The sequence below is a fragment of the Equus caballus genome, chromosome 7 (assembly GCF_041296265.1).
Source record: "Equus caballus isolate H_3958 breed thoroughbred chromosome 7, TB-T2T, whole genome shotgun sequence".
NCBI classification, from domain to species: Eukaryota; Metazoa; Chordata; class Mammalia; order Perissodactyla; family Equidae; genus Equus; species Equus caballus.
This window is the reverse complement of record NC_091690.1, coordinates 72,810,630-72,822,884: the sequence shown is the minus strand read 5'-3', so window position 1 is coordinate 72,822,884 and position 12,255 is coordinate 72,810,630. Positions and strand designations below refer to the sequence as shown.

General features: G+C 50.1%; 1 protein-coding gene across 20 annotated transcripts in view; it reads right to left on the bottom strand.

Annotated features, from left to right (window-relative positions):
* Window positions 1-342: 342 nt before the first annotated feature.
* Window positions 343-12,255, bottom strand: part of FAM168A (family with sequence similarity 168 member A) — a 185,341-nt gene continuing 173,428 nt past the window's right edge. For 16 of the 20 annotated variants that reach the window (XM_023645783.2, XM_070274455.1, XM_070274456.1 and 13 more), the window contains 4 exons: window positions 10,899-11,041; window positions 8,629-8,803; window positions 7,117-7,247; window positions 343-6,357 (listed from right to left, as the gene is read on the bottom strand). In XM_023645783.2, the coding sequence (XP_023501551.1) occupies window positions 7,135-7,247; window positions 8,629-8,803; window positions 10,899-11,041 (431 nt within the window). In that variant the 3' untranslated portion in view covers window positions 343-6,357; window positions 7,117-7,134. Of the gene's footprint in view, window positions 6,358-7,092; window positions 7,248-8,628; window positions 8,804-10,898; window positions 11,042-12,255 lie in introns of all 20 variants that reach the window. The other 4 variants (XM_070274453.1, XM_070274457.1, XM_070274451.1 and 1 more) reach the window with 1 other exon arrangement.

Here is a 12,255-nt window from a genome sequence, read left to right as displayed (position 1 = left end):
GAGTTCCAACTCTGCCCTCACCAGCTCTGTAACCTTGGCCAAGGTACTTACCCTTCTTAGCTGCCCCGTCTCGAGGACAGGGCTAACAACAGGGCTCACCTCCCATTGTGCTGTGAGGTTTATGAGTTACCCAGCATAAAGCAGCGCGCCGGCCACATGGGGCACTTGGTAGACATCAGCCTTCATCATTCATGGCCTCCCTGTGCGCCTGTGTCACACACCTTAGGATCAAGTATCACACAAGTTTAGGATCAACTTGGGAAGAAGCCCAGGGGACTCACTGGCCCAGGAGGTGGTCTGTGTCTCCCTGCCCCAAGAACCACCAGTCTGGTCACCCTGGACTTTTTTTTTTGGAAACTTTTTTTTTAATAGTTATTGAATGTTCTACAGCTTACAGTAAATATCATAGTTACAAATTCTTGGCTTCAATCTTTCAGAGTGATCACTATCTGATCTTCAAAACAAAACGAAACAAAAACCCAAAAGAATCCAAAACAACAAAACAAAACCAGATTTACACTTCGTACACACAAGCGAGGCCATGGGGCTTTCCAATCTTTACACTCCAGGCTGTGTTTTGAAAACACCTATAAGTTCTTTGATCAAACTACTTGGAAGACACCAGTCAAAGGTTTATTATTATTATTATTATTTTGTTTTTCTTTTTAAAATGTGAGTTCCAATAAAATTTAAAAATTAGATTCCAACCTGTAGATTAAAAGGAATTAAAAAATACAAAATCATATACAACGCTCTCTCACAGGGATGTTACATGCCACGAGAACAGGTTTCTCTGTCATGTGATATGAAACAGGGATGCAGATGCCTTTTAGTCAGGAGATGGGGACAGGCCCTTGGGCCTTTAAAGGTCATTACAGACAACTCCAAGTTGCTAGAGGCCTGGCCTTACCTCCACATGGGTAAGGAGGAGCTTGAGTCCCACCATAGATCCAGACAATCTGGCTGACCCAAGAAGGTGGTCTCTGGGCAGTCCCACTCTTTCCTTGACACTCAGGCATGAGGAGGAAGGCTGGAGCCTGGAGATGCTGGTCTTGTTGGGGTCAGGCCCAAGATGATTTCACCCATTTGACTCCCATGGGCTGGTACTTATCTGCAAAGCTGTTGCATCTTCAGGAAGGAAAATAACCCCTCTACCAGGAGCTGGAATGGGTACCAGGCCTCACTGCAACAGCAAGGATGCCCAGGAACTACAGATGTAGCCATAGGGAAGCAACAGCTCTAGTTTCCCTTTCTGACTTTGTGGCAGCCAGTCCCAACTCCCATGTTCCTCACTTGGCCACTGGGCTGGACTGAACAGCATGCAAGATAGAAAGTACCCCTTGAAGAAACTGAGGGAGTGGGACCCAAGTCTGGCTCAGGCAAGGTTGGCTATGGAATGTTGAAGCTAGCCTGCCGGGAATTTTGAAGGCTGGGTCCTAGAACCATGTAATGCCTAATTTCAGAAACAAGTTTTCTAGGAGAGGGGAACATGGACACGTAAAGCATAAATCCTGCAGCTAGCCTGGCATGCCCATAGGAACCTGAGCTCTCAGAGGCTCAGGTGTGGAATCTGACGTCAGCCTGGCTGGGTTTCCTCTGCTGTGATCCTGCTTTCAGAGATGGGTTGGGCCTGGATCCCCCTGGGGTTGCATACCGGCATGGAGCCTGCTTCTCACCTGCCCACTCCACTGCCCAACCTGCCCTTCTCTGGATTCCCAAGCTTGGCAAGCAGCTGGGGACCGCATACCCTGTAATGATCCAGTGGAACACAGGGTGGAAAAGCAGACCTTCCACCTACTTTCACTCAACTGCAATTGAGGAGAAATGCCGTGGTTACACCTAATGAATGATCCAGCCAGAGTGCTGTGACCAAGACCACACCAAGACAAAGACCCATGCCCTCTAGGCCCTTCTTTGGCCACGGAGCAGAGTCAAGGAATCTGATATGCAGGGCTCCAGGCCTGGCTCGGTCAGTGCCTTGCTGGGACTCTGGCCGAGTTCTGTCTGCACAATGAGGATGCCAGAACTTGGCGACCAAGGGCTCTGCCCTACTTTAATACTCCACGTGATTAATTTCTGAAGGCCACTCGTAACAAAGCAAGCCCCTCCAAAGCAGCACCCCAAGATCTCCGAGACTGGGATACCTCAAACTTGGAACAATCTGGGCATCCAGGGGTAAGAGTTGGGGTGAGGACTAAGGACTGTGCAGTGTCTCTCTAGGTCCTGGTTCTCACCCAGGGGAAAAGCAAGCACAGGGAATGGAGTCAGATCTGCTTTTGGCCATTCAGGGCTACAACCAGGTCCCCTGGAAGTGCCAACTCACTGGATCTGAGCAGTGGGCAGGCTCTCCAAGGCCAAAAAGCAAGTGTGGACAGGCCTCCCAGGGACATGGGTCTTTCAATGGACAGATTCCCAGGGCTGCCCTTGAACATGTCTTCAGTCCTAGGCATCATGACCCCAAAGTGTTTTGTTCAAGTTAGGCCTTTTGTTGCAAATGCTCATCCTCCTGGTGCTGCCTGCTGGATATGCCTCTGGGTCCCCAGGGCCCCTCTAAAAATCTGCTCAGCTGGGAGGACTGAGCTGCTCAGTCTTCCTCTGTTTAAGGACAGAAAGGTAGCCCATCTCTTCTTCATGCCTGCCACTCAGACCCCACTAGGTGCCAGCAGAAAGAGCAGAGTGACCTTTGGCAAGTCTCTTAAGCCTTCTGAGACTTAGTTTTTTCCATCTATAAAATGGGGATTTTGGCAATCAATGTCAAAGTACTTTGTGCATGAAAAAAGCTCTGGCATGTGTGTGTGTCCTTGTTCAATATTTAGGGAGGGAGATATGCACTTTAGGGTCATTGCCAGGAGACAGAGAGAGGAGCAGCAGCAACTGTCCTGTCTCATGGGGAAGAAATAAAATTTTCAAAATGTGGTAGAAAGATTGTTTCAGGCTCTCACCACTTGAGGGCACTCCAGTTTCCAGACTCCAGCTTCCTAGGCCCCAGGCTAATGAGGAGAGGGAGTCAGGTAAACATGGGGGAAGCCAAGAGGGTTGGCTGGTGATTGGAACCATTTGTACCCCTAACCCTGGCCACCAAACTTGTGGTACTGGGAGAGGCAGTGGAGTGGGGTAGAGAGAGGAGTTTGCATGCTGGTGCCAGCACTGCAGCTCACTATGTCCGGCTGGCACACTCCTTGTCCTCTCTGGCTTGCTGGCCTTCCTACAATGACAGGGCCCTTCCAGCTCTGACCCTCCGTCCAACTTGACCACTGGGCCATCTAGCATCTTTGGATGATACCTATCGTACCTCCCTACAGGCACGGTGATCCTACCAGGTATGTTCATCCCACCAGAGGCACACCACTGCCCCTGCTCTCCTGGGCTCAGTCCCTTTGCAGTGACTCCCCAAGCTTGGCCAGGCTTGTGGATGTCCATCAAAGCAAGAGGCTGAGGCCAGCTGAACTGGGGCTCCGGTGCTCCTACTGAAAAAGGGTGCTGGGCGTGGGCTCTTCTAGACCACAGCCTCTCTGTGCCTCGTTTTTGCCTTGGGGCCTGTCTTTGATCTTGAATGACATGCTAGGGCTAAGAGAGGGTGCAGAGCACAGATGGTTCAGTCCAAGAGCCTGTGTGTGGAGTCAGACTGGCGGGAAAGAGAGAGCAGACAGACTGGGATTCAAGTGGCTTAGCCACTTATGAGCAAGTCACTTTGCTTTTCTGAGTCTCAGTTTCTTCATGGATCAAATGGGAGGAACAATCTATCTCACAAGGTTAAACCAGGGATGGATGTGAAATTGCTTCGTGAACTGTGAGGTACTAAATGTTAGTTTTTACTTACTGGTGTAGAAAGCACAACAGTCACAAGGTCATCCCTAGGTCTCCTCCTTTTCCCCTCCTCTCTGGTTCTACCCTAGCCCACCTGGAGGTAGCACAGTTCAGGGAAGCCTGTCGGGATACCAGCATTGTGCTCACTCTGAGGATGTTCCCTTTCCTTCTAGAACCGATTTCCTCACTTGTCAAATGGGTGTAATAACACGGACCCCGTCTCTCTCTCAGAGCCAGTAAATTAAAGGCTGTGAAGTGCTCTGAAATCTATGAAGCACCTGACAAATGCAAAGGTTTCCTAATATAATTATTATTATCATTATTATTATTTTGGCATTTTCCAAACATGTATGACATAATCTAAAACAACCTTCACTCACTCTTACAAAACCAGAGAGTAGGAGGAGGTATTTGGACAAAATGGATTAACACTGGAAAACTTTCTGTTGTTTTAAAACAAAACCTCTTCAGCACCCCAGAGCAGACCACAGAACAGCTGGGTTTCTCCTTACTGGTCTTGCAGTTCCCTGGAAGGCCAAGAAGATGGGCCCCCAAGTCCTAGCTCTGGGCCAAGGATGCTGATGGTCTTTGACCTCCTGGGAACAGCCAGACAGGTCCTGCTGGCCCAAGGGTTTCCTGATTTTTTCCTCCTTTAGGGAGACATGGGAGGTAGGGGTAGGGGTATGTTTGCATGAATTTAAAATGAAAAGAGTTATTTAAAAGTCCCAAATATTATCAATGATCTCATTTTGTACAGTAAATGTTCCTGCATCCCCCCAGAGGGGCTGCTGGCCCAGCCAAGCGGTGGGGCCAGGGGGGCAGTGCTCGGCAACCCAGCTCCTGGCTGAGACTAGGGGGCCTCCTGACCCAGGGGTCCTCCTTCTCCCAGGAGAGCCCATGTCTCCTGGGCCTCATCCTCATGCTCCTTTCCTCTCAAGACGAGGGGCTGCTGTCCTAACAGCATGGACTCTCCTTTTTAGCCAGCCCATCTGCTCCTTCTCCTAGGGCTGGAGTCAGGTATAGGACAAAAGTTTCAGATGTCTTCACAGAATTTCCAAATGTTATTTCTTCATTTGAAACTTCTGTTTCTGCCATCTGCCCCCATGTGACCTCTGCCTAGTCTTCAACCCCCATCTTTGAAGTGAGTGGAGGAAAAGAGCAGAAACCAAAGCCCAGAGCTCACCAGGTGGGGCGCTGCTGACTTAATTTTTACAAAACTAAGCCGATTCATCTGATCCATTCCTCAGTAAATTTTGGGCAACATGCCCCTAGGTAGGAAGGCTGCATTTAATGCTAATTTACTGCGAGGTCTAGGGAAGTCCTTTTCTGTTCTCTGGGCCTCAGCTTCCTCATCTGTCAAATAGGGGAATGGATGAGATGATTGCTAAGGTCCCTTCAGTTCCATGAGGCTATGAAATGTTTATTGCTATTGCTTTTCCTTCACTATCCTGACCCTCCGAGCTGCCAGCACCCACCTGGAATGTGGTTCCTTCACTTTGGCCATGAATGGCACAAGGTAACCAAGAGCTTGGCATGCCTGCCTGCCCACAGACACACAGGTGAGCCCTGGCATTACGAAGGGCAGAGGGAAGGGAGAGAATACTATAGGTTCCCACTCTAATCAGGAGGAAGCTCCTCATCAGAGTGGGTCCATGAGGGCTCAGAAGCCAAGGTCTGGATTACACAGGGCACCTGGCCTTCCAAGGCTTTGGGAGGCTGGGAGCCCACCACCCTGCAGCTGCTTGGCAGGTCTGAGGTCAAAATCACCTTCTGAGGAAGTGCCAGGTCAGTTAACATCACCGTGCAAATCAGAGGGTCCAGGCCCAGACAGTTTGGCCAGAGACCTTACAAACCAAAGCCAGCAAGCAAGCACCTCTCTCCCCTCTTCTCTCTTCCTTCCCCCCACCCCCCCCCCCCCAAGTTTTCCCAAAGAAAGAATCTGGTTTTCCCAGGTTCTCACCTGGGGTATTAAGCTGCTATGAACACTCCTACCTAATCAGGGGGTTTGGTTCTTGGTCTGTTACGATGGTTCTCAGAAGACATTTCGTTTGTGTCAAGACACAATAATGTCCTAAACTAATCGTGCTTGAGAAAATCAAAAAAGAAACAATCCCCCAGAGATGTGGCCTGCTCAACAGTTCTGAGTTCCTACCCTGGACCCGAGGGCCACATCTGTTATGCTCTTCAAAGGAAATTGTGCCTTCAGCTGAACCACTGCAATAAACCCCACTCTCTGCCTGCAACTAGACTGGGATCCCCGGGGACTGGGTACTTTGGGACGGGAAGAGCAGAGAGGATGTGCCTGGTCAGGTAGGAGGAGGGGGTCGAGCCAGAGAGGCAGTGGCTAAGAGGGTGATAGTGGGGAGAGGCAGGAGATTAGAAAAAGCAGCTTTTACAAAAACCAAAAATAAAAACCAAAACCATTAAGATGCATAAAGTGACCCTTGCACTTCCGTTGTCTCTTCTTGCAAATAGAGGTGGTGCTGCTAGGGAACTGCTCCAGCACCTGTGTAAGACTTGAGTAGTTGCATACAATGTGTGACTCCAGATCTGGGGGAGGAATGGGAAAGCCGTTAGTCACAGTGATATTCCCGAGGCCACTTCAGGAAGCCACTGAACCCTTTCCCTCACTTTGGGAGCCCTAAGTGGAGCCCTGTGTGCCTTCTCACTGGAGCCACCTGCTTCCCTACCAGTGTGAAGAGACCCTGGCGGAGGTGGAGGGGCAGGGGTGATGAGGAGGTAGGGCAGAGGATTTCGAAGGGACATCCCCAGAGCCCTGTGGTTCACTGGCACTGCCTCAGGAGCTGCTGAAAGCAGTAAGGAAGCTGGGGGTGGGGGTCGGCCCAAGGTCTCCACCTGGCCCCAGTCAGAGCCAACATCTGATTGTGGTAAGATTTCATTTGAAGAATGGGGCCCACAGTTAAAAGAAGTCTGAAGACCATTCGGTAAAGAGCATAGAATTCAGTACCAGAGGACTGGAGGTCCAAGTCCCAGCTTAATTTTTACTGGTTTAAGTGACGCTCGTCACCTAATACCTAAATCTGATTAAATTAGCTGATCACTAAAATACAGCTAATGATTCTTATTTCACAGAGCTACTGTAAGGATTGAGATAACATATAAAGTATCTAGAATATATATAAAGTGTCAGCTATTATTAAGAGTGATATTACTGAACTTGGAGCAAGAAAGCAACTGGTATTGTCACCTGCCCCCTGCTGACACCTGTGCTTCAGACCAAGCCAGGGGCTTTGAGGCAGTTCCAGTATTCAGTGACCCTCTTACCTCTCCCGCCCCGGCCCCACTCACTTGCATGGGCTGCAGGCTTTACCAGTGCGGGGGCACGTAGCTGTACGCAGGGGTCCCTTGGGCCCTGTATGTTGGCATGGAGACAGGGTGTGCCCCAATCGCGGTGTGCTGGGGTGCAGTCAGCAGGGTTCCTGAGCAACCAGAAAGAGATTAAACCTGATGAGGCCGTCCCAAGGCACTGGGACGAAAAGGATGAAGCCATGGTCTTGACAGCTGCTCCTCCCTGGGCCACACCTCCCCACCTGCTCATGAAATGCTGCCCACCCTTCCCCACCTTGCCAGGCTTCATCTCCTTCAGGAAAGGTTTTCTGATGCTCCAGGACAGAGTCAATCACGCTTCTTCAGTGGCCTCCTCCTAATCTTCTCTGTATGCTCCTCTTATTGCACAAACATCATACGGAGTGGTAATTGTTGGTTTATGTGGTCACGTTTCCCACCAACCTAGCTGTTCCTAAAGGCAGGGCTCTGGTCCGATCTATCGGTAACTGGTCCCCAGGACCTGAACAACAAAGCTGGCACGGAGCAGATGTTCAATACTTGCTGACCTTATCTGGGGAATGAGAGGCCTCAACAACCCCTTACGTTAGGGGCAGAATAAAATCCCAACTCCCACCTCTCCCCCAACTCAATCTGCTTGTTCTCTCTTCTCTCAGAAGGTGACCCAGTGGATTCTCTAAAAGTTGGGTCTCTAAAGGTTATTCATAGCCCTCTTGCCTTCTCATGCTCTCTTTTTGAATGTCAGCTCATCCAAAGACTTCCCTAAACCTGCTCTTCCTCTGTTGTCTCTCCCCATCCCCAGCCTCAAGGTTCCTGAAGGGCAAGGCTCTGATTTCTGGAGTAAGCCAGAAACGGAGAAAGGGTCTTCCTGGACTCCTGCTTCTCCCATGCCTTACAATCACTGGACAGGTCCTTAAGCTCCTCCCTGCTAAATAAGATTGCCCAATGCCCTCCTTTCTGGAACCCTGCTGCTACCTGAGTCCTAGCATCATCATCTCTCCTCTAAACTATAGCCTCCCCACTGACCCCCCGGTTCCAGCCTCTCCCTATCTGATCCTGCCTCCACTTGCAGCCAGAGAGAATGTTTAAACCAAACCTGATCCCTCTGCTTAAACCCCTTTGTTAGCTCCCCGTTACCTAAAGTTATTCACCACTCTTCACCACTTTATCTTTGTTGACTGCTCCGGCCACCCTTCCAACTCCATAGGCCTATTTTCTAAGTGTCTTGGACCATTTGCCTTCTGTGAACATGCCACACTCATGTCTGCCTGGCCTTTTCCCTCTTTCATCTCTCTGGTTAGCCTCTGTTCACCCTTTATGGCCTAGCTCAATATGCCCTCCTTGGTGCAATCTTCCTCATACCCGTGGACAGATTTAGAGGGTACTTCCTCTGGGTTCCCAGAACCTCTTGGCACAGGATTTCTCATGCTACAGCTGATTCCATGACTGTGTTCTCTACTCTGTTATGAGTTCCTGGAGGAGGCAGATGGACACTGACACAGACGCTGCCCTCACCTGCTGACATCGCCATGGTGGTGCCAGCCACCATGCCCATGGCCACGCCGTTGGTCCTGGGGGCAGCGACAGGCGCTGGGTAGATGGCAGAGGGAATGCTGTTGGGCTGGACGACCGTGGTGTGGTGGATGACGTGGGGTTGGGCAGCGTACACCGGCTGTGTATAGTAGGCTCCCTGGGGGAAAGAGGCTGAGGTCACACAGGCTTTTGGAAGAGGTGGGGTGGGATATGGAGAGGAGGAGAGGAGAGGGGAGCTTGTCCTTCCCAGATCCTAAGGGATGGGGTTAGAGAAGCACTGGCCCAGGGACACACGTCTGGGTGCCAGCTGGGACTCTGCTTCTCTCTTACTACATGACTGCATGGATAGTTCAGTGCTGGGCTCAGCTCTGGTCTGAAAAATAAGGCTCCAACCGTGTCCTGCCTTGGTCCTAGGGCTGCCATTATGATCTAATGGGGTAGGAGCTCTACTCCCTTAACCTTGATCCTAGCATTTTAAAATGTCTGTATCTGGGGCCGGCCTGGTGGCGCAGCAGTTAAGTGTGCACATTCTGCTTCAGTGGTCTGGAGTTTGCCGGTTCAGATCCCAGGTGCGGACATGGCACCGTTTGACAAGCCATGCTGTGGTAGGCGTCTCACGTATAAAGTAGAGGAAGATGGGCATGGATGTTAGCTCAGGGCCAGTCTTCCTCAGCAAAACGAGGAGGATTGGCAGCAGATGTTAGCTCAGAGCTAATCTTCCTCAAAAAAAAAAAAAAAAAGTCTGTAGTCTGTATCTTATTGCAATGTGCTTCTATAAGCTGCCTAAAATGTAAAGGGAGTGACCACAATCAATAGTGAAGAAGGATGTGGATGGGGCTGGTGGACACTGAGTACCGTGTGCATATACATGGAGGATTGCTAGTGGGACTATCATAGTGGTGCGAATGCTTCCAGTCTACATACTGGAAAAACGTCACAAATGCAGAGCATTTCCCCACGTGTCTCTTAGTATCTATTTCCCTTTACGCAAAAAGGTTGAAGATGGAGTCAACAGTTTGAGGTGACTTCCCACTGCCTGCAGCACATGGCTGCTTCCTGCTGCCACAGCCCACAGGCCTGCTGACTTGGGACAGAGTAGACAGGGACCCCTGGATCATCTTAATCCAGAGCTTTTCAATGTTTCTCCTAACTAATGACAAGAACCTTAGAATGTCCATTTGTAACCTCAGAGGTCTGATAGCATAGTGCAAAACTACCTACCACGAACAAGAAAAACTTATCTCAAGCCTATTGTTTCATCTTTTAAAAGTTTTACATTCTACTCTACAATATAGCTGTTTTTTATTCTTTTAATTTATTTTTAAAATTTTTTTTTGAGGAAGATTAGCTCTGAGCTAACATCTGCTGCCAATCCTTCTCTTTTTGCTGAGGAAGACTGGCCCTGAGCTAACATCCTTGCCCATCTTCCTGAACTTTATATGTGGGATGCCTACCACAGCATGGCTTGACAAGGGGTGCCATGTCTGCCCCTGGGATCCGAACTGGCGAACCCCAGGCCACCGAAGCGGAACACACACACTTAACTGCTGCGCTACCGGGCTGGCCCCTATAGCTGTTTTTTAAACTAAAAAAGTATTCTCCTCACTACTTAAACTTCTTGTAAAATTGTCACTCCAGAAAAATGTGCCACATGTAGCTGGAGCCTCATCTGGTCCCAGTCTCACAGCCATCCCCTCGGAGTCAGCACAGTCTCTAGTTGAAGGAGCCCAGATGGGGGCACGAAGGCACAGAGAGAGGAAATAACTTTGCCCAGGGTCATCCAGGGAACTGGTGGTAGAGCCTGGGCACTTACTCCTCCTTACTCAGCTCACAAACTTTAGGAAGGAAGGGTAGATGCCGCGGGTAGGGAGAGAAGCCCAAGACATATGGGGTCTCATCCTGACTCAACCAGTAGCTCCCTGTGTGATCTTGGACAAGTCACTCCCCTCTCTGGCTCTCAGCTTCCCCACTTGTATTAAAAGGAGTTGAGCTAGGTGATCTCCAGGGCCCCTGCCCCTCTGATATTCTGGGCTCCATTAACCAGAATGACTTTGTGTGTCACCCCTCCAGGGGCTGAGGTAGAGTAGGAGAATGTGTAGACTGCAGGGATATTGTTCCAATGACATAACAGTGACAGCTGGCCAGATCCATGAACTCTCCTTCCCTCTCTTCCTCACCCACCCCCACCCCACCCAGGCTGGTGGCTCATTTACCTGCAGAAGAGGTGGGCCCAGGCTTCTATGTGCACCTACCTGGGCATACAGATTCTGCTGGGGGTAGGCACTTCTGATTGGATACATGGCCGTCTGATAGGGGTTGGGTGATGGGGAGTAGGGGGGCGGAGCAGTATTACTCTGGGTTGGCGGGACCTTGTATGGTGTCCCCGCAGTATATCCTGTACCAAGGCAATAAGAGAGACTTCCAGTTAGTTGGCAGAACAGCATTGTTGGAAGGTAGTAGGTCCCAGTCACGACTCCCTAGACAAGGATGGGCTGAATCCAGGCTGGAAACACAGATGAGAACAGACAGAGGACAGGGCTCCACCCAGAGAGCCCTGGCCCCAGAGGCAGCTCCCTCAGTCCTGGTGCACAGGGCTGCATGTGTGATTCTGGCATCTTTTATTTCTCTGGGTCTCAGGGCTCTGACCTATAAAATAAGAGGCTGGAACCAGATGATCTCTTAAGGGACCCTTGCAGCTTGGACAGTCTGGAAGTCTGAGCTATGTGCCACGACACAGGCAAGTACACACAGACGGGAGACCTTCAATCCGCTCGCTCTTTATCGCACTCCATCTTGCCTTTCTGTCTCTTCACTTAGCACCCCAGGGTATCTTCTGCTGCCATATCTGTCTTTCTGTCGTGCTTTTCCCCTTAGCCTCTCTTTCTTTTTCTCCTATTATCCTCCCTTTTTGACTCCCTTTACCATGTTCCCCTTCCTCCCTGCCAAATTTTAAGGTGGAATCCCATAAAAGTCGTCATTCAGAGATCCTCATCTTTTGGGATGCTGAAAAGGTTTGCTCTACAGAGCTGGCTTTTCCTCCCCTCCTGGGGCTTGGGGGAGGCCACCACTGCCTGAGGGCCTGATGTCAGGGATCACAAAGGTTCACATTGACCTGGAATCCAGGCCAAGTCAGCACCTCAGCAGGATGGACAAAAGCTGGGGCTGGGGCTGAGAAGTCAGGCCCCAAGAAGTTCTCAATCAGCCATTCAAATAAATTGTGCTGCCTTTGAATCTTCTGGAAAAGAGAGTCAGATCTTATGTTCACAGGAAAAACTTGAAACATGAATCACTCAGGAACAAGACTGTGTCCTTACAGAATCACAAAATGGGATGATTCTATGGAACCCAAATATCATCAAGTGACCCCAACTCTCTCACTTTACACAAAGGGATCCTGGGGCCCAGAAAGGGCAAGTCTTTTTAGGAACTTCTCCTTCTTCCCGAGTTGAAGAGACAGTGCCTGAGGGGCCTGGCTTTGGAGTTCTAATGGAGTGTTGCTGAGCCTTCTTCCCTGTGGTCCTCATTCTGGCTTGGTCTGGCTGACACACCACCAGACTTCTCTGGGCCTCAGGTCTTTCATCTACAAGATGCTCACCAAGAACCCTTTCA